The sequence below is a fragment of the Acanthochromis polyacanthus genome, chromosome 23 (genome assembly GCF_021347895.1).
Source record: "Acanthochromis polyacanthus isolate Apoly-LR-REF ecotype Palm Island chromosome 23, KAUST_Apoly_ChrSc, whole genome shotgun sequence".
Classification (NCBI taxonomy): Eukaryota; Metazoa; Chordata; class Actinopteri; family Pomacentridae; genus Acanthochromis; species Acanthochromis polyacanthus.
The window spans coordinates 25,196,247-25,214,519 of record NC_067135.1 but is presented as its reverse complement, the minus strand read 5'-3'; the positions used below and the strand labels follow the sequence as shown (position 1 = coordinate 25,214,519).

The following is an 18,273-nucleotide window of genomic DNA, read 5'->3' as shown; positions in this document are numbered from 1 at the left end:
GGAAGAGAACTGAGGGGAAACTAAACCCAGCTCAACTCAATACTCTGCTGAAATCGCAATTAACTTAAAAGCAGAAACCTGCAAAAAAAAAAAGAACTGCAGCAGAATTATAAAACTAAATGTCATCAGGAGATGCAGACAGAGAGAGACAAGGGAAAGAGATCAACAGAGGGAGAAGGAAGGAGAAGGACAGGGTCTGGAGCGGAGATAATGACATGTTCACCCCTCGATGCTGTCACCATTACTTCCCAAATGAATCTTCACCTAAACCTCGAGGGGTGACAGGTGGGTGCTGTGCCATGCCAGAGGGTGATTTGGTCCAGGACTGCTTCAACAGCTAAACCTCATGCCTCAGAGCCGTTCTTCTATCTGCCACCTGAAGATCTGGTGGATGGGAGTTATCATCTCCACACCATTTATGCATTTATTTTTATTGTTTTTAATAAGAATATGAACAATAATAATGTATTAAAAAGATGTAGAAGACATTAATCTCTTCATACAGATGCGTTTTGTGCAAATGCTGTAAATGTGAATGGTTGCACTGTTTAACAGACTTCATGCTGTCATTTCTGCTTGTTTTCTGTGTAACTCAGAGGTAATAATCTTTGAATTGTCTCTGTAGTCTGCAGACTGTGACTCCTCCCATCAAAGTCCAGCTCAGAGGTTTTGTCCAACAGAACCTTGACAAGTGAATCTTCCTGCTCAGTTTCAGGATTCAAACCAACAACTCCTCCAGGACCAGCTGGACTCAGTGAATGTGAAGAAGACCAGTTCTTGATGAGCACTTTATGCACTTTATGTACAGGACTGGTCTTATATAGACTGGATGCTGCTTGTAAATTCAGTATATTTCTGTTCATAATTTCTGCATTTATTTGTGTTTTGTCTGTTTTGCATCAGTGTCAACAACAAGTGGAACCAAATTCCTTCAGTCTGTTTCCATATTTGCTCCATGAAGCTGATTCACATGACAATTAAAATGTTCTGTTAATGTGTCAAGTTTAAAGACGTTTGAAGTGGAAAGGGTTTGGTGATTGCTGAGTCATACATATGTAATGTATTGCTTGCAGATGGATGCACAGTTCAACTCTATAGGCAGCAGGCGTCATTTAAGACATTAGCAGTGGATCAGTGCTGAATCAAACCATGTATGAATGGATCTGTACCACTGTTTACTGTCTGCCACAGATATACCATGCTAATGTCAGGTTTCTATGAAAGACATCACAGTGTCCTCGTTATTATGAGTCATTTTGCACATCTAAGACACACATGTACCAAAACCACATACGGCCTGAACCATCTAAATCGCATAGATGTGTCTGAATTATCAGGTTGAGGAATACATATTTAAATCCTCACATTTTTCAAGTCTTTGTGCACATTTAAAGTCACGTTAGGGATGGCAAAATAATTGTTTTTTGTGCTCTAGTGTCACATTTTCAGTGTTTTTCCTCCACTTTCTTTTAAGTCTGCGAGACAAATCTTTGTGGACACATAAAATCTTCTTTCTAAACAGATCAAGGATCACATCAGCTTTGTTTGGGATTTAAACCAACAGTTTATTCACACATTAACAAGTAAAAAATTAGTTTTGTTTGATAACTTCAAACCAAAATTCTCTTCAACACAATCCGTCTGTTAAACCCAGAACCTCAGTTAACCAATGATTTCCTCGTCAATAACAAACAGAATAACTACAGGTTTAGCACGTATCAGCTGTAGATCATTTTAATCTTTCTAAACAAATGCAATTCAAGAATTCTTCACACATTTATAAAGTGAGAATAAAATCTCTGTGGTGGAAGAAGGTCTGGTGATTTCTCTGCTGAGGCTCATGAAGAGGAAGAAAAACTGCAGCACACGAACAGATCCATACACGTTCATCAGACACTCAGAGCACAGACAAGCTGACATTTTCAGGTTTAAAATAAAAGGTGAACCTCTGAGTTCACCCCCGGAACTGTGACAGATGTGACTTTATTTCAGTTTACATCCATCCATCCATTCTCTATACACCGCTCTATCCTCACTGGGGTCGCGGGAACACTCACACTCACATTCACACCTACGGGCAACTTAGAATAGTCAATCAACCTCAGCATATTTTTGGACTGTGGGAGGAAGCCGGAGTACCCGGAGAAAACCCACGCATGCACAGGGAGAAAGATCCCAGGCCCACCCCGGGATTTGAACCGGGACCTTCTTGCTGCAAGGCGAAAGTGCTAACCACTACTCACTGTGCAGTCCAGTTCATTTTACCGATCAGTGTAAATGTGTTCGTCTCCAGTCCAGCATATAGAGGCTCAGTGAACGTGGTCTGGACTCTGTAGAGGAGAGTCGTGGTTTCAGAGACATCGTAGAAGGACAGAATACCTGCACTGTAATCCAGGTAAACTCCCACCCTGGAGGGCTGAGGACCGAAGATAGGAGTTGTTATGTCTTTGTGTTTAAATTCAAAACTGTTCCTGTCACGATATAATGACCAGGATTTGTCATTATGGCCAAATCCACAGTCAGGCACTCTTCTGCTGATACTCGGGTATGAGACTGCTATACAAGAGCCTACCATCAACTCCACCTCCCAGTAACAGCGTCTGACTAGACGCTGTCTGCTCAGAACCTGATACTGTCTAGCGAATTCGCCTGGATAACGAGGATAAGACGTCCCGTCCCACTCTGTTGGGATTTTTCTGTCTCCATCATATAAAACCAACCATCTGCACAACGTGTTCAGATCCATGGTGATGTCACGTGAATATCTAAGGAACTCAGCTCTGGTCTTTGGTTCTGATTCTGGCAATAACATATCTGACAGATTGACTATGTGTGAGATGCTTTTCCAGTGGTTCATCAGCTTGTACTGTACGCTTTCCTTCAGCTTTTCCATAACATTTACCACCTCCTCAAAGTGCCTCCGAGGACGGATGTTGATGCTGGAAGTGTGTGCGGACTCACTGAGTGCTGACACAGACGGGCAGTTGAGGAGAAACTGGGTGTGATCTGGTGTCTCCGAGAGCTTCTTCAGCTCAGCAGCTTTCCTCTTCAGATCCCTAATCTCCTGCTTCAGCTTTTTCCGAAGCTCCTGGGCTCGACTCTCTTCAGCCTTTCGCTGGGATCTGATCTGCCGATGCAGCACATTGCTACTGTTCTGTATGAGACGAATCAACGCTTCTAATATATGCCAACTGTTGAACATTGTTTCTTCAGCAGAGACACTGGTGACCCCCAGCTCCTGTAGAAGCGCCTCCACATCTTTCTCTTTGTCCTGGATTCTCTGCTGGATGTTCAGTCGACTCACCTCCAGCTCCTTCTGCTTCTCAGTCCTTTCTGCTGCAGCTGAGACTGTGTCGTGGCCTTTGTGTTCGGCCACAGAGCAGAGATAACAGATGAGCTGCTGATCAGTACGACAGAACAGCTTCATCACCTCATCATGACGAGAGCAGATGTTCTCCTGGAGGTCCTTGGAGGGCTCCACCAGCTTGTGTCTCTTTAATGGAGGTGCATCATAATGAGGCTGAAGGTGATTCTCACAGTAAGAGGCTGGACAGACTAAACAGGTCTTGACAGCCTTCCTCTTCCTCCCAGTGCACAAATCACAGGCCACATCTTCAGGTGCAGCAAAGTGGTGGTCAGCAGGAGCAGCCTGGAGTCCAGCCTTCTTCAGCTCCTCCATTAAAGCTGCTAACATGGCGTTTTGCTCCAGGACAGGCCTCGGTCTGAAAGTCTTCCTGCACTGAGGGCAGCTGTGGTTTCTCTGCTCATCCTCTCCATCCCAGTGGGTATTAATACACGTCATACAGTAGCTGTGTCCACACGGAATAGTCACCGGATCCTTCAGTAGATCCAGACAGACTGAACAAGAGAAGGTTTCTCTGTCCAGCTGAACTCCTCTCTGAGCCATCTTCTCCTCTGAGCAGGAGCGATTCAGTTTCTCTCTCTTCCAGCATAAACTAGTGTGATCCTGCAGAGAATGTGGCCTTTCAGCTCTTCCACTTCACTCCACAGTGCAGATCTAGAGGAGAGGAAAGAGGAAATATGTTGAAGGAAGAGGGACTGATTCATTCTGGAAGAGGACATGCTGTGTCCAATCCTTTTATACAGCACTGACATATTCTAATCATACACGTCACAAATTTCTGCAGTTTTTAACAGCAAAATTACAGTAAAATGACCAAATATTTACTGTAGAATCTATTTACAGTAAGTTTCTGTAGAGCTACATCAAAATTCACTGGGAGGTTAAAATTACAGTAGATGTTTTTCATGTGAACCACAACACAAGAAATTTGGACTGTTTTTCTATCTACGTTTTGTATTTTTCACAACTAGTTGCTGTTATAAACCGAGGAGGAAACGGCAGCTGTTCATTCTCTGTACCGGTAACACCGTGCTGACGGCGGCTGGTTTACTTCACATATTTATCGACAAATTCTGCATTTTCTTCAACAAGGCGAGTCAGACAGCATTTTTTAGCTGCATGTTAAACAGATGTAGTTTTTCCAGTAGCAGTTATCTGTAACATTAACAGACACTTTGCTAAGTTAGAAACTCAGTGAGCTTACTTTCATTTTTATTGATTGATTTGAGTTTTATTTAACCAGGTACAAATGTTTAAGAACCAGTCCTCATTTACAACCATGACCTTACTTCTGTAAACTACTTGCTAATATAGTGTTGATAGATTTATTCTGTGGTGACAACTTCTTGATAACATGAAGAGTTCAGTTTAGGAGTTATGTTACAGGACAGACTTTAAACTCGTGTCTGTTTGTGCATCTGGTGATGCTAGCTGTTGGATTACATGTCATTATCCAGTCAGCTAGCTCCGTTTAGTAAGCTTCGTTCGGTTTATTATGTTAGCTAGCCTCGTTCGGTACATTTAGTTAGCTGTTAGCTGGCTCCGTTCGGTACATTTAGTTAGCTGTTAGCTCGCTCCGTTCGGTACATTTACTTCGCTGCCAGCTGGCTCCGTTCGGTACATTTACTTCGCTGCTAGCTGGCTCCGTTCGGTACATTTACTTCGCTGCTAGCTGGCTCCGTTCGGTACATTTAGTTAGCTGCTAGCTGGCTCCGTTCGGTACATTTAGTTAGCTGCTAGCTGGCTCCGTTCGGTACATTTAGTTAGCTGCTAGCTGGCTCCGTTCGGTACATTTAGTTAGCTGCTAGCTGGCTCCGTTCGGTACATTTAGTTAGCGGTTAGCTAGCTCCATTAGGTACATTTAGTTAGCTGTTAGCTAGCTCCATTAGGTACATTTACTTCGCTGTTAGCTGGCTCCGTTCGGTACATTTACTTCGCTGCTAGCTGGCTCCGTTCGGTACATTTACTTCGCTGCTGGCTGGCTCCGTTCGGTACATTTAGTTAGCTGCTAGCTGGCTCCGTTCGGTACATTTAGTTAGCTGCTAGCTGGCTCCGTTCGGTACATTTAGTTAGCGGTTAGCTAGCTCCATTAGGTACATTTAGTTAGCTGCTAGCTGGCTCCGTTCGGTACATTTAGTTAGCTGTTAGCTAGCTCCATTAGGTACATTTACTTCGCTGTTAGCTGGCTCCGTTCGGTACATTTACTTCGCTGTTAGCTGGCTCCGTTCGGTACATTTAGTTAGCTGCTAGCTGGCTCCGTTCGGTACATTTAGTTAGCTGCTAGCTGGCTCCGTTCGGTACATTTAGTTAGCGGTTAGCTAGCTCCATTAGGTACATTTAGTTAGCTGTTAGCTAGCTCCATTAGGTACATTTAGTTAGCTGTTAGCTAGCTCCATTAGGTACATTTAGTTAGCTGTTAGCTAGCTCCGTTCGGTACATTTAGTTAGCTGCTAACTAGCCTCGTTCGGTACATTTAGTTACCAGGGAGTGAGTTGTCCGGGGAGTGGGTTGACCAGGTATCCATTTAGTTAGGTAGCTCCATTAATTCCAGCGGCACTAACATTTTTGATTTTCTGTGCTTCTTTGAAGAAATATTACTAGATATGTTATACCCTTAAAAAGATGAACAGGGAGGGGAAATTATCAGAAAGCAGCACTCTGTCCGCTGGCTGGTCTGTATCAGAGTAATTACTTAACGGCACAGAAAATCTACCGTTTTCAACAAATGCATTGACGAACTATCCCATTGTTCTCAAATGAAAGTATTCGGTCTTAATCAGTGTTGTCTAACTTACTCTTCAACTCTTTATAAATTGTTAAACTTAGTCTTTCCAAGCTTTTATCTTAAAACTTACAATTGATCACAAAAAGTATATGAACTGTTTTGGCTTGCATGAAAACAGAGTTTTTAAAATGATGAAATCAGCAGATGAACAGTGATGACTGTAAACACGACTCATTTAAACACAACAGCTGAGCAGGCAGACTAAACCACGAAGTCACCAGGACCTAGTTTAGTTACCAACCGAGTTACTTTAAACTCTTCAGACAATAAAAAGAACAAAACAGAAACTTTCATGCAAACTGAGACACAGTAGAGATGCCACCAACATGTTTCCTAGTTCAAAACTGTTTTGTTACTACCTTAAAAAGAGGACTTCCGAGGGGAGGATGGTGAGAAAACACAGCTGGCTGCTCTTTGTTCCAACCACAGACTGTGAAACGAAGATGGACGGAGCTACAACGACTTCATCCGTTGGTTTCTGCACTGAAAAAGTTAGTGACCAAAAAGTGAGGAAAGTGAAAAAAGTTATCTCCCTAACGGCCCTGGTGCAGCTGGCTCTCCGGATAACAGTTGTCCCTCCAGTGAAAGAGGCTGTTTTCATTTGTCCTCTGGTGAAACGTTGCACCGCTCAACAGATGGAGAGAAAAAGTGTAAATGAGCTCCTTCAGGTCTGTGTCGTCCAGGACATAGTTCTTCTTCTTCTTCTTTTTGTTTTATGGCGGTTGGCAAAAAACTTTAGGTTGCATTTACCGCCACCTTCCGGTAAGGAGTGTGGGCCAGGAAGGCCCAAGCAGTCAACATCTTCTTAAACTCTCCTAATTAACCCAGTGACACGAAGAAACGTCAGCAGCTCTTTATATACATCGAACGTAGAGTCTCTCTGCAAAACAGTCCCCAAAGAAAACATTAACCCTCTATTCTCCAGACGTCTACTTAAAACTCTTCTTTGCTGTTCATACTTCCTGCATCTCATCAAAACATGCTCAACTGTCTCATTCTCCTCACAATTTTCACACTGCCCCGTAGGATGCTTTCCAATCAGTTTCAGAGTACTATTCAATCGTGTATGTCCAAATCTCAATCTCGCTACTACATCTTCTTCCTTCCTTGCCAACAGACCCCCAACCCCTGGCCCCCTAATCTTCTTTTGAAATGAATAATAAAACCGTCCCTTTACCTCCTCATCCCAATCGCTCTGCCATTCACTCTCTAACTTCTTTTTAACTATGCTCTTAATTTCAGCCTTGCTGTACTTAATTTGAGAATCCACCATCTCTTTTCTTGCCCCTCTCTTTGCATAGGCATCTGCCAGTTCATTCCCTTCAACTCCTATGTGTGCTGGTACCCAAAGAAGAACTAACCGTTTTCCAGACACGTTTATTCGATAAACCACTTGTAATATATCGTATACTATATCTTGCCTCGACTCAGACCTCATATTTTGTATACTCATTAACGCACTACTGGAATCAGATGCTATAACTACTTGCATTGCTGCGCTTTCTTCTACCCAGTGTAACGCAAACAAAATTGCCACTAACTCTCCCGTAAACACTGCTATATTATCATTTACTCTTTTAAAAACTCTAATGTCAAGACTTGGAATAATAAAAGCAATCCCAACCCTCCCATCTTCTATCCTTGACACATCTGTATATATTGATAACCAGGAGGAAAACCTATTCTCTATATATCCTGTTACACTACTACTACTACATTTTTTTCCCTGTAGCTCAAGATCTACATCAGGCCTTTTCAATATCCATGGGGGGACTACAGAGATCGGAACAGCAGGACTAACATCCATCTGTGCAATACCAAAATCTCTAGCCTTTCGTCTACTTATCCACCCAAAACTGTTCAGCTGAGCTCGCTCCCCTTCTTGACAACTACATAACAGTTTTAAACCTGGATGATTACTTTTATGACCCCTAAGACCTGCCCAATATGTCAACAGTAGCTGCAGTCTTCTATATTTTAGAGGCATCTCTCCTAACTCTACCTGAAGGGCAGACACTGGAGTTAACTTCATTGCTCCACAACAAATCCTCAGCGCCTGGCTCTGCACTACATCTAATTTCACTAAATTACTTTGTGCTGCCGAATTATATACTACACATCCAAAATCAATAACAGATCTGATTAATGCTGTGTACACTATTTTTAAGTATACTCGACTTGCTCCCCAGTCCCGCTCTAAGGCATCTCATTACATTCACTACCTTCTTACATCTCTCCTCAGTTTTCCGAATATGCAACCTCCAAGTCAGCCTGCTATCAAACCATAGTCCTAAATATTTAAACTCATTCACTCTTTCCAAGTTTTGTCCATATAATGTCAACTTAATATCATTGCTTACTCTCTTTCTAGTTAGAAACATAACCTTAGTTTTATCTACAGAAAATCTAAAACCCCACTTTAATGCCCAGCTTTCTACCTTATTGATACCTTGTTATACTTTTTTAACTATATACTTGATGTTCCTACCTCTTTTCCACATTACACCATCATCAGCAAATAGTGACACTCCAACCGAGGACTCCACGTTACAAAAAATTTCATTAATCATAATGGAGAAAATTACCGGACTAACAATGCTACCCTGTGGTGTTCCATTTTCAACGTCATACTCCGAACTAACATCCCCCCCTACTCGTACAGCTATTGTTCTTCCTGATAGAAAGTCCCTAACCCACCTTAAAATCCTTCCTCGTAGACCCATCTGATGTAGCCTAATGATCAAACCCTCCCTCCACATCATATCGTACGCTTTCTCAACATCAAAGAACACGGCAGCCACACATTCTTTGTTACCTTGGGCCTTCCGGACCTCATCTTCTAAAACTAACGAAGGGTCTACTGTGCTTCTACCTTTCCTAAACCCATATTGGTGACCTTTTAACAACTCATTACTCTCAAGAAAGAACAGTAGTCTATTATTGATCATTTTTTCCATCAGCTTTCCCACATGTGATGTTAAAGCTATGGGTCTATAACTTGCAGCTTGGCAGGGATCTTTACCCGGCTTACATATTGGGACAACTATCGCCTTCTTCCACTGCTCTGGCAGATTACTCTCTACCCACACTCTATTATACAACCTCAACAAAACTCTCTTACTACTTTCGCTGAGATTCCTCAGCATGCAGTAACTAATATCATCCTCTTCAGGTGTAGTTTTCCCACAGTCATTTAATGCCATATTAAGCTCCTCCATTGAAAACTCTACATTTACTGCAATTTCATAGTCATCAACATCCTCAAGGGCTTCAATGTGGTTCCCCACTGTCTTTCTTCTTGCCCTTCTTTCTTCTACACCCAGATTTCCATTACTATGGACTTTCACAAAATGCTGTACTAACACTTCTGCTTTTCCTTTATCATCTAACACAACCCTATCTCCACTCGTTATAACTGCATATCCAAACCGTTTATTATTACCCGACATTCTCCTAATAGTCCCCCATACCTGACTCACAGATGTTTGTCTTCCTAATGTGTCACAGTAACTCCTCCAGCATGACCTCTTGGCCTCTTTTACTACTCTTCTCACAAGTGCCACTTTCCGCTTGTACTCACAAAGATTTTGATAACATACATTTTTTTTAAATGATTTAAAGGCCTTATTTCTCTCCTTAACAGCATTAGTACACTCAACAGACCACCAGGGCACCATCTTCCTCTTACCTCTCTTTTCCTTCCTCCTTATTGTCTGCTTAGCTGCTTCCAATACTGCACTGCAAAAGGATGTATTAAAATCATTAATATTGGCATTTACATTTACTCTCTTTATTTCAACATCACAAATATACTTAAACTTATCCCATTTAACCCCATCATAAATCCACCTTCCCACCCCCCCTGTGCAAACTTCCTCCAAACTGAGACCCAGTTCAACTACTATTGGATAGTGATCACTACCTATAGTTGTTTCACCATCTACTCTCCATGTGCAAACTCCTGCAATACATTCCGATGCCAACGTAAGATCCACAGCTGATTCACTCCCATTATAAACATTAATCCTAGTCATACTCCCATCATTTAACACTACCAAATTCCTTTCATCCATCAATTCTTCTACCACTGACCCATTCACATCATCATACCCATCCCACAGTGAACTATGTGCATTAAAATCCCCACAGCATACCACCCTACCTTCTAAGTGAACACTTAACTCCTGCAACCCTTCCATTGATAGCCTGTTAGATGGATTATAAAAATTTACCACTCTCATTCTACCCTCTTTTGCCCAAACCTCTAAAACTATAAACTCCAAGTTCCTTCCTTTCCTCACAACTCTATATTGCACTCCTTCCTTTAGAAATATTGCACATCCTCCACTACCCACCTGTCTATCCCTTCTTACACACTCATACCCTCTAATTCTAAATTCTAAAGATGGCCCCAAAAAAGTTTCCTGGACACAGATTATATCTGGCTTTTTTGTGCAGCTCTGCACATAACCCTTTAGCTCCTGACCATTTGCCATTAAACTTCGAGCATTCCATCCTGCTCCTCCTCCAGTCTCATGTTAACTTGCTCCCATGTGACCCCTTTCATACCAAGGAACATCTCTGCTCCCTTCACAATTATTTTTACTTTATCAGTTTTATGCTTCACCTGTTCAGTGCAGTTTATCACATAAGCTAAGAAGACTATCAGCTCATCCATTGATACATTAGCTTTCTTCATAACATCACCTTGCTTAGCGCTGCCTTTACTTCCTACTGTACTCTGCTCCTGGACTTTCCTTACAGCTTCAGCATACGAGATGTTACGTGCTACTTTAACCTTTTGGACTTCCACTGCTTTTCTCCTAACCACACATCCACCATAGGTCACTGCATGTTGTCCTCCGCAATTACAGCACTTTGGGCTGTTAATCTCTCCACACTCCTCTACTCGATGATCTCCACTACACCTAGGACATTTCTGCTTTCCCCTGCAGACCGACGCTATGTGACCATACATCTGACACTTATAGCACCGGAGTGGTGGGGGTACATACTCTCTTACAGGGAAACTTAAGCAGCCCATTTGAACTCTCTCAGGGAGAACATTATCTTTGAATTCCAAAAGGATAGACAGGCTCTCAATGCTTCTTCCATCTACACGTTTCATCATTCTTCTAATTCCACTCACAACACCCCCCAAACACTGCTTAAACTTTTCCAAATCCTCATCCAAAGGGATGCCTGTTATAACTCCACGTGCAAATGTTTTCTCTCCTATTACTCTCTTCTCATTCACATGAACTTTACAAACTTGATCCAGTTGCAACACTTTCTTTTTCTGCTCTTCTGATTTACAAACAATTAGCCAACTACCATCCCTCAGCACTTTAGCTAACTCAACGTCTCCCAATTTCTTCTTCAAATCTTTAGATAGCGCTATCAGACCTACCTTATTAATATCACTCTCTGGTCTAAACTTTAGGATCACCCTTGGGTTTCGCTGCTCTCTTACCGGCCTTTTCGGCGCTGCAACACCGCTGCCCTCATCTGAACTATTTTGATCCAAAACTCGCTTCCTGGTTTGACTCATACTCACCCCCTCCTCTGCTCTAGATCCTCGCCTGGACCCCGACCTGCCTCGACCTAAATCCATATTCTCCTCCTCCCCCCAAGCCGGAGAAGCCATCCCGGCCCAGTCACAAACCGGATTATGCCAACCGTCCTCTTCTTCGCTCTCAGTCATCGGGACTCGTCCTCAACGTTTGTAGTTGATCTCGGAGTTGTTGTTGCTGCGTCAAGCTCGCGACACTCACACCGCACGTCTGTTCCCCCCAGGACAGAGTTTCTCCGTCTGAAGCTGAACACTGACTGAAGGCTGAGTGGAAATGGAAAGGCTGGCAGGATGGAAGTCTCCGCCTCCAACTGCTCTCTGCTGCTCATTTGCTCATTGTAAAGTAAATGAATGGGGGTGGATGGACAGGATTTACAACTGATAACAGAGGACAGGGAGGCAGGTTTCAGTCTGGACTGGCTGCTGGAGGATTCTTTAAGGCACACAGTGTGTTTGTCAACCTTTTACTGTGTTTGTGTAACTCACCACAAAATAGAAGTTCAACAAAAACAGGTGAGAGAAAGTGAAAAAAAAACTATGTGAAAAACTAAATGTCGGTTAAAAGTGAGAGGAAAAATTTCTCAATAAAGCTGGAAAAACGTGTCAAAGAAAAGGTGAAGAAGCAACTCTCCTAAGAGCACCAGTGGAGTGGACACTCTGGATCCCAGCTGTCGGTATCTGATGGTAAAACACGCCTTCTCTGTTGGACACTTGTGAATCAAGAATCTTTATTGTCATTGTGCAGCTGAACTATGAAGCAGGAATAACAACACGTCTATGAATCCTGCCTATAGCTCCACTCGCTGCAGATCCTCCCTGAAGCAGAGCTGGAGAAAGCTGCTCTCTCCTGTCTGCTTCTGGGAGGAGCTGGAAGGTTCCTCCCTTTTCCATGAGCTCATCCAGGTGCTGAGAGAAACTCAGCGTCTGAAGCTGAGCAGGTGAATGAAGTCTTTCAGCTCTGAACTCTCTCTGATATGTGGACACGTGATCAGGCAGCAGCCAACAGCAGCCAGGCAGGTAGAGGGACTGTAGTGTTTGCTGTGTGATTGATAAAATAATGATCAAATAAATGATCGAATTAAGTGTTGAAATGACTAAATCAATTAAATGGTGATGTCCAACTTTTGGCTTTGCACTGAAAAGACTGGAGTCAAAATAACAGTAAAATATGAAATTATTGCATTCTTAGTTGAGTTTATTTGATCAGTTTATTTTTCTAAATATCACAAATTAAGGAACTTGTTCAGTCTGTTGGATTCAGACCTGAAGGAAAATAACATTCATGTGATGGTTTTTTGGATAAAAAATGTTGAAACATGAAAATGAAATCAGTGTTGAACATTAAAATCTTCATCAGGAACACAAAATTACGTTTCTGCTGTTTATTTATATTATTTTCTCATAAATCTTTTAACGACAGTAAAATATATTTTTATTAAAAAAAACAGGAGAAATGACATAACTGAGTAGAACAAAAGGGAAGCAAGTTTACAGTTTTGGATTCAGTTTAGGAAAACATGGACCAATGACGACCTCAGAAAGTTGTTGAATGTGTTGGAAAATCCAGAATTCATGATGCTTTACAGTCTGAACTGTGACAGAATATTTAGTCGCTGGACAGAATCAGAATCAGCTTCATGGAGCAAATATGGAAACAGACTGAAGGAATTTGGTTCCACTTGTTGTTGACACTGATGCAAAACAGACAAAATACAAAGAAATGCAGAATTTTTTAACAGAAATATACAAAATTTACAAGCAGCATCCAGACTAGATAAGACCAGTCCTGTACATAAAGTACATAAAGTGCTCATCAAGAACTGGTCTTCTTCACAATCACTGAGTCCAGCTGGTCCTGGAGGAGTTGTTGGTTTGAATCCTGAAACTGAGCAGGAAGATTCACTTGTCAAGATTCTTTTGGACAAAACTTCTGAACTGGACTTTGATGGGAGGAGTCACAGTCTGCAGATTACAGAGACAATTCAAAGATTATTACCTCTGAGTTACACAGAAAACGAGCAGAAATGACAGCATGAAGTCTGTTAAACATAGTGCAACCATTCACATTTACAGCATTTGGCTTTTAAGAAAACCAAGTTTCTATCTCTGAAGGACTTACTTCTTGTTGTTGACACTTGTGTTTGAACAAAAGCGTCCCTCCTCCACCCAGGATCAGGAAGATGAAGAAAACCACAGCAGCCATCATTCCTCTTCTATCTGAAGACAAAAATCCCACAGAGGAGACAGTAAATCCAACAAGAGTGGGACCTTTAACCCCAAGAACACCAGACCTACCATCAGGCATGGTGGTGGCAGCATCATGCTCTGTGGAACTGGAGCTTTACACAAAGTAAATGGGAGAATGAGGAAACACTTTTCTTTTTGTCTCAAGCTGCAACAAAAAAGTTCTGATGTGTTTGAATTTATTTGCAGCCCAACATGCAGCTGTGAATAATCCATGTCCGTAGTCCAACTAAGAACTTGGTGTTCTCAAGTTACTTACCTCGTCCTGTGGACTTGGTCGGAGCTTCACTTGGTGGAATCTGTAGGTTACCTGGGTGTTCTGTCAATGAGGAAGCACAAGAAAAACATCAGATTTACTTTAAAAATACCAATAAACATGTAGAAACTCCTGAAACATTTCATCATTGATGTCCAACCACACTAAACACATTCACAGTCAACAGACAGAAACGTGGTCAACAACTGTTGTTCATTCAGCTCATTCTTATCTGACCTGTGCTGGTTTCTTCACCTTTTTCCTTCACAGCTGTAAGAGAAACATGAAAAAGATTCATGTGTTCAGCTGAAGTTCACTTATTTTCTGCAGTACAGAGAACCCACAACTGCTGTGTCATTTATTTAACATCAGGTTCTACTGTTAAAGACAGTTTTTACAGTTCTGGACTAAAACTCCTCAGTGCTTACAGACTACAGAGAGGCTCTTCAACATGGTTCTAACTGCAGAATGACATTATTACAAAGGGTGGTGTCACTGATGTGGTGGTTAAAGTTCTTACCAAGAGTCACAACTGTGCATGTGGGTTTTCCAATCATTCGAATACAGCAGCAGTACCGTCCTTCATCTGACTGCTTCACTCCAGAGAGGCAAAGGGAAGCATCTCCCTTCTTCCAATCTTCAATGGAGACCTGTAATCTGCCATTGTAGTCTTCGTCTACATGTTTAATGCCATTGCCCTGAATTGCGTAGAGGTCTTTATTACCTTTACCCCACTGCAGTATATCTTCATTCACCTTGATACTGAAGTTTGGGAAACATGGTAGAACAACGTCCCCACCAATCACTGCTTGTGGTGGATCCTTCTCCTCAAAGTGATGTGGAGAAACAGGACAGTGAGAGTTTCCATCCAGCTGCCCTGTAATAAACCACAAACACAGCTGACATTAGCATCCAGTCCAGAGAAGAAGATCTCAGACACGCCAACGTAGAACCTGATCGGGACCAGACTGTCAGAAACTGCCTCCTCAAGGCTCAAACAGCAGAAACATTCTGACCAGGCTGGATCACTGGAGCATGTTTAAGTGTCTTCCAGTTCAAGACTGAAGAAAAACTGCAGGCGATAAAGTCTGTTTGTCAAACTTGTGTCCTGGATCCACAGTCGCTGCAGAACAGACTCTCCCTGAAGGACCAGGTGAAGTTGGACATTTTCAGGGACATGATCACATTATGGGACATCCAGATGGTATGAAATGATTTTTTAACGTCAACTCATGCTTTCTCCATGTGCACAGGATCACATGATGAACATTTAACCATCAACAGGTCCAACCTAAACTTAGTGACCATGCAGACTGTCCACACTGGACACGTGCAGGAAGAACAAATAAAGTTCTGTCATGTTCCCCAGGTTGAAACATGACAGAGCTAAGGTGTTCATCCTGGTTCTACACTCCCCAGATCCAGATCTTAGTGAGCATCTATGGGATGTTCCAGGATAAGCCTGATCTAGGTAGGTCCCACCCTGCAACCCACAGAATTCACTGCCACCATCCTGGTGACACAGGACATCCCCAGAGGTCCTGGGTCCATGCCCCACTGGCTCAGAGGAGTTTTAGCAGCATAAAGCAGACCAACGCAGTATAAGGCACGTGGTCATATTGTTATGACTGACCAGTGCATCCATATATATGTGTGTGTGTGTGTGTGTGTGTGTGTGTGTGTGTGTGTGTGTGTGTGTGTGTGTGTGTGTGTGTGTGTGTGTGTGTATAAAAATGATAATGAAAGTCACCCTGAACAGAAGTCAAACAGACAATTAAAGTCCAGAGACACAAAGTCAGAACCATCTTATTCCAGTCTGTTTTCTGCATGGAGGCAGGAATACAGACTGACAGAGTTTCCCCGTCTGAAGATGAACACTGAATGACGCTGAACACAGCAGTGATATTTATATGAATGAAATGTCTCCACCTCCACCAACTGGGCAGGATTACCCCGTTCCGCTACTGCCATCCACCGCCATTCATTTACTTTACAAAGAGCAGTTGGAGGCGGAGACTTCCATCCTGCCAGCCTTTCCATTTCCACTCAGCCTTCGGTCAGTGTTCAGCTTCAGACGGAGAAACTCTGTCCTGGACGACACAGACCTGAAGGAGCTCATTTACACTTTTTCTCTCTCTGTCTGTTGAGCGGTGCAACATTTCACCAGAGGATAAATGAAAACAGTCTCTTTCAGTGGAAGGACGGCTGTTATCCAGAGAGCCAACTACACCAGGGCCTTTAAGGAGATGACTTTTTTCGCTTTCCTCACTTTTTGATGGCCAGAATCAGCCAGTACAGCATTCTGAAACTCTTTGAAATAGCTTTTCTTTATTATTACCATCAAGTGTGTGAAAATATGACTGTCTGTGAAGTAGGTTGGAGTTTTCAGGGTGATTCTCATGATCCGTGTTTACCTGGAAGCTGAGACCAGAGTGAGTGGACAGAGAGGCAGGTTTCAGTCTGGAGTGGTTGCTGGAGGATTCTTTCAGGAACACAGTGTGTTTGTCAACCTTTTACTGTTTGTGTAACTCACCACATAATAGAAGGTCCAAAAAAAAAAGGAAAAGTTGAACGAAAGGGAAAAAAATGAAATATGTGACCAACTAAGTGGGAGTGAAAGTGAAAAGAGGTGAGAAATGTGAAAAAATGTGTGCGTAAAGATGGAAAAATGTGGAAAAGAAGAGGTGAAGAAGCGACTCTCCTGAGAGCAGTGGTGGGATGGACACTCTGATGGTAAAACACGTCTTCTCTGTTGGACACTTGTGCAGCTGGCCTATGAAACAGGAATAACAACACGTCTATGAATCCTGCCGGAGCTCCACTCGCTGCAGATCCTCCCTGAAGCAGAGCTGGAGAAAGCTGCTCTCTCCTGTCTGCTTCTGGGAGGAGCTGGAAGGTTCCTCCCTTTTCCATGAGCTCATCCAGGTGCTGAGAGAAACTCAGCGTCTGAAGCTGAGCAGGTGAATGAAGTCTTTCAGCTCTGAACTCTCTCTGATATGTGGACACGTGATCAGGCAGCAGCCAACAGCAGCCAGGCAGGTAGAGGAGGAGGCTTGTGCTTGGGAGGAGACATAAAATTTCGATCACAATTTCGGTTTCAGCTGTCTGTTCTGGTCACTAATAAACAGTCACACGAAAAGTCCTGGGAACTGACAATATGTGAACTTATTTGTCTAAAAGGAAACTTTCTATCAGCTCTGAGCAAACTGTAGCATTAAAACTAGTTTAACACCAAACATTTAGTAACCAAATGTCCTTCTGTACTCCTGCAGTGTTTGTATTGTGTGTTAACCAGGTGATGACTCACAAACATTCCTTTCAGTTCTGCTACAAAACTGGTGAAATTAAAGCTGAGACTTTGATGCAGCATCACGTTGTTTTATTAGAAATCAAGGAAAACACTTGAAGACACTTTGAAAAAGGGTTTTTAATGAGGTTTTAGTGAAACGAGGGAAGCAAGCCAAACGTCTTGTGTCCAGATATGCTTTTTTTCATGTTATTTTGAGATATTTTGTTCTGTGGCTAAACACTGCTGCCTTTTTATCTTCACTGATTAATAGAGAAAAGATCATTAAATTCATTTATTTTTCTCATATTTTCAGTTTGATTCAGAGCTGAACACAATTGACAGCCATGTGACAACATATTGAATAAAATAATGAAGAAATAAATGATAAATGACAGTGTTGAAGTGATAAAAAAGACCAAATGGTGACATGTAGCGTCCAACTATTGGCTTTGCATTGGAAAGACTGGAGTCACAATAACAGTAAGTCATGAGAGCATCACATTGAAAATTGAGTTTATTTTTTCAGTTTAATTTTCTAAATATCACAATTTACAAAACTTGTTCAGTGTCTCTTGGATTCAGAGCAGAAGGAAACTAACAATCATGGGATGATTTAATGGATAAAAAATGTTGAAACATCAAAATGAATTCAGTGTTGAACAGCAGCAACTTCATGAGGAACAGAAAAGTAGTTTTACTGCTGTTTATGAGCAAAATTTATCTCATAATTCTTTCAACGGCAAAAAACATATCAAAAATAAAA

At 42.2% G+C, this 18,273-nt stretch overlaps 1 protein-coding gene and 1 long non-coding RNA gene across 6 annotated transcripts; one reads left to right on the top strand and one right to left on the bottom strand.

Annotated features, from left to right (window-relative positions):
* Nucleotides 1-1,540: 1,540 nt before the first annotated feature.
* LOC110971357 (tripartite motif-containing protein 16-like) lies at nucleotides 1,541-6,814 on the bottom strand. 5 transcript variants are annotated; one of them, XM_051944161.1, is made up of 2 exons: nucleotides 6,509-6,814; nucleotides 1,541-4,018 (listed from the first exon to the last, which is right to left on the bottom strand). In XM_051944161.1, the coding sequence occupies exon 2, from the start codon at nucleotides 3,905-3,907 to the stop codon at nucleotides 2,240-2,242; it is 1,668 nt and encodes a 555-aa protein (XP_051800121.1). In that variant the 5' UTR covers nucleotides 3,908-4,018; nucleotides 6,509-6,814; the 3' UTR covers nucleotides 1,541-2,239. The 5 variants fall into 5 exon arrangements, with proteins under 5 accessions (XP_051800121.1, XP_051800120.1, XP_051800124.1 ...); XM_051944160.1 differs by lacking the exon at nucleotides 6,509-6,814 and adding an exon at nucleotides 5,846-6,135; XM_051944164.1 differs by lacking the exon at nucleotides 6,509-6,814 and adding an exon at nucleotides 5,536-5,703.
* LOC127532460 (uncharacterized) lies at nucleotides 4,865-5,847 on the top strand. Its single transcript, XR_007939902.1, has 3 exons — nucleotides 4,865-5,219; nucleotides 5,526-5,627; nucleotides 5,730-5,847. It is a non-coding gene; the product is annotated as an uncharacterized LOC127532460 (long non-coding RNA).
* Nucleotides 6,815-18,273: the final 11,459 nt, after the last annotated feature.

Bases quoted from the DNA above. Each gene is read 5' to 3' on its own strand.
- LOC110971357 (XM_051944161.1), bottom strand. From the start codon at position 3,907: ATGGCTCAGAGAGGAGTTCAGCTGGACAGAGAAACCTTCTCTTGTTCA.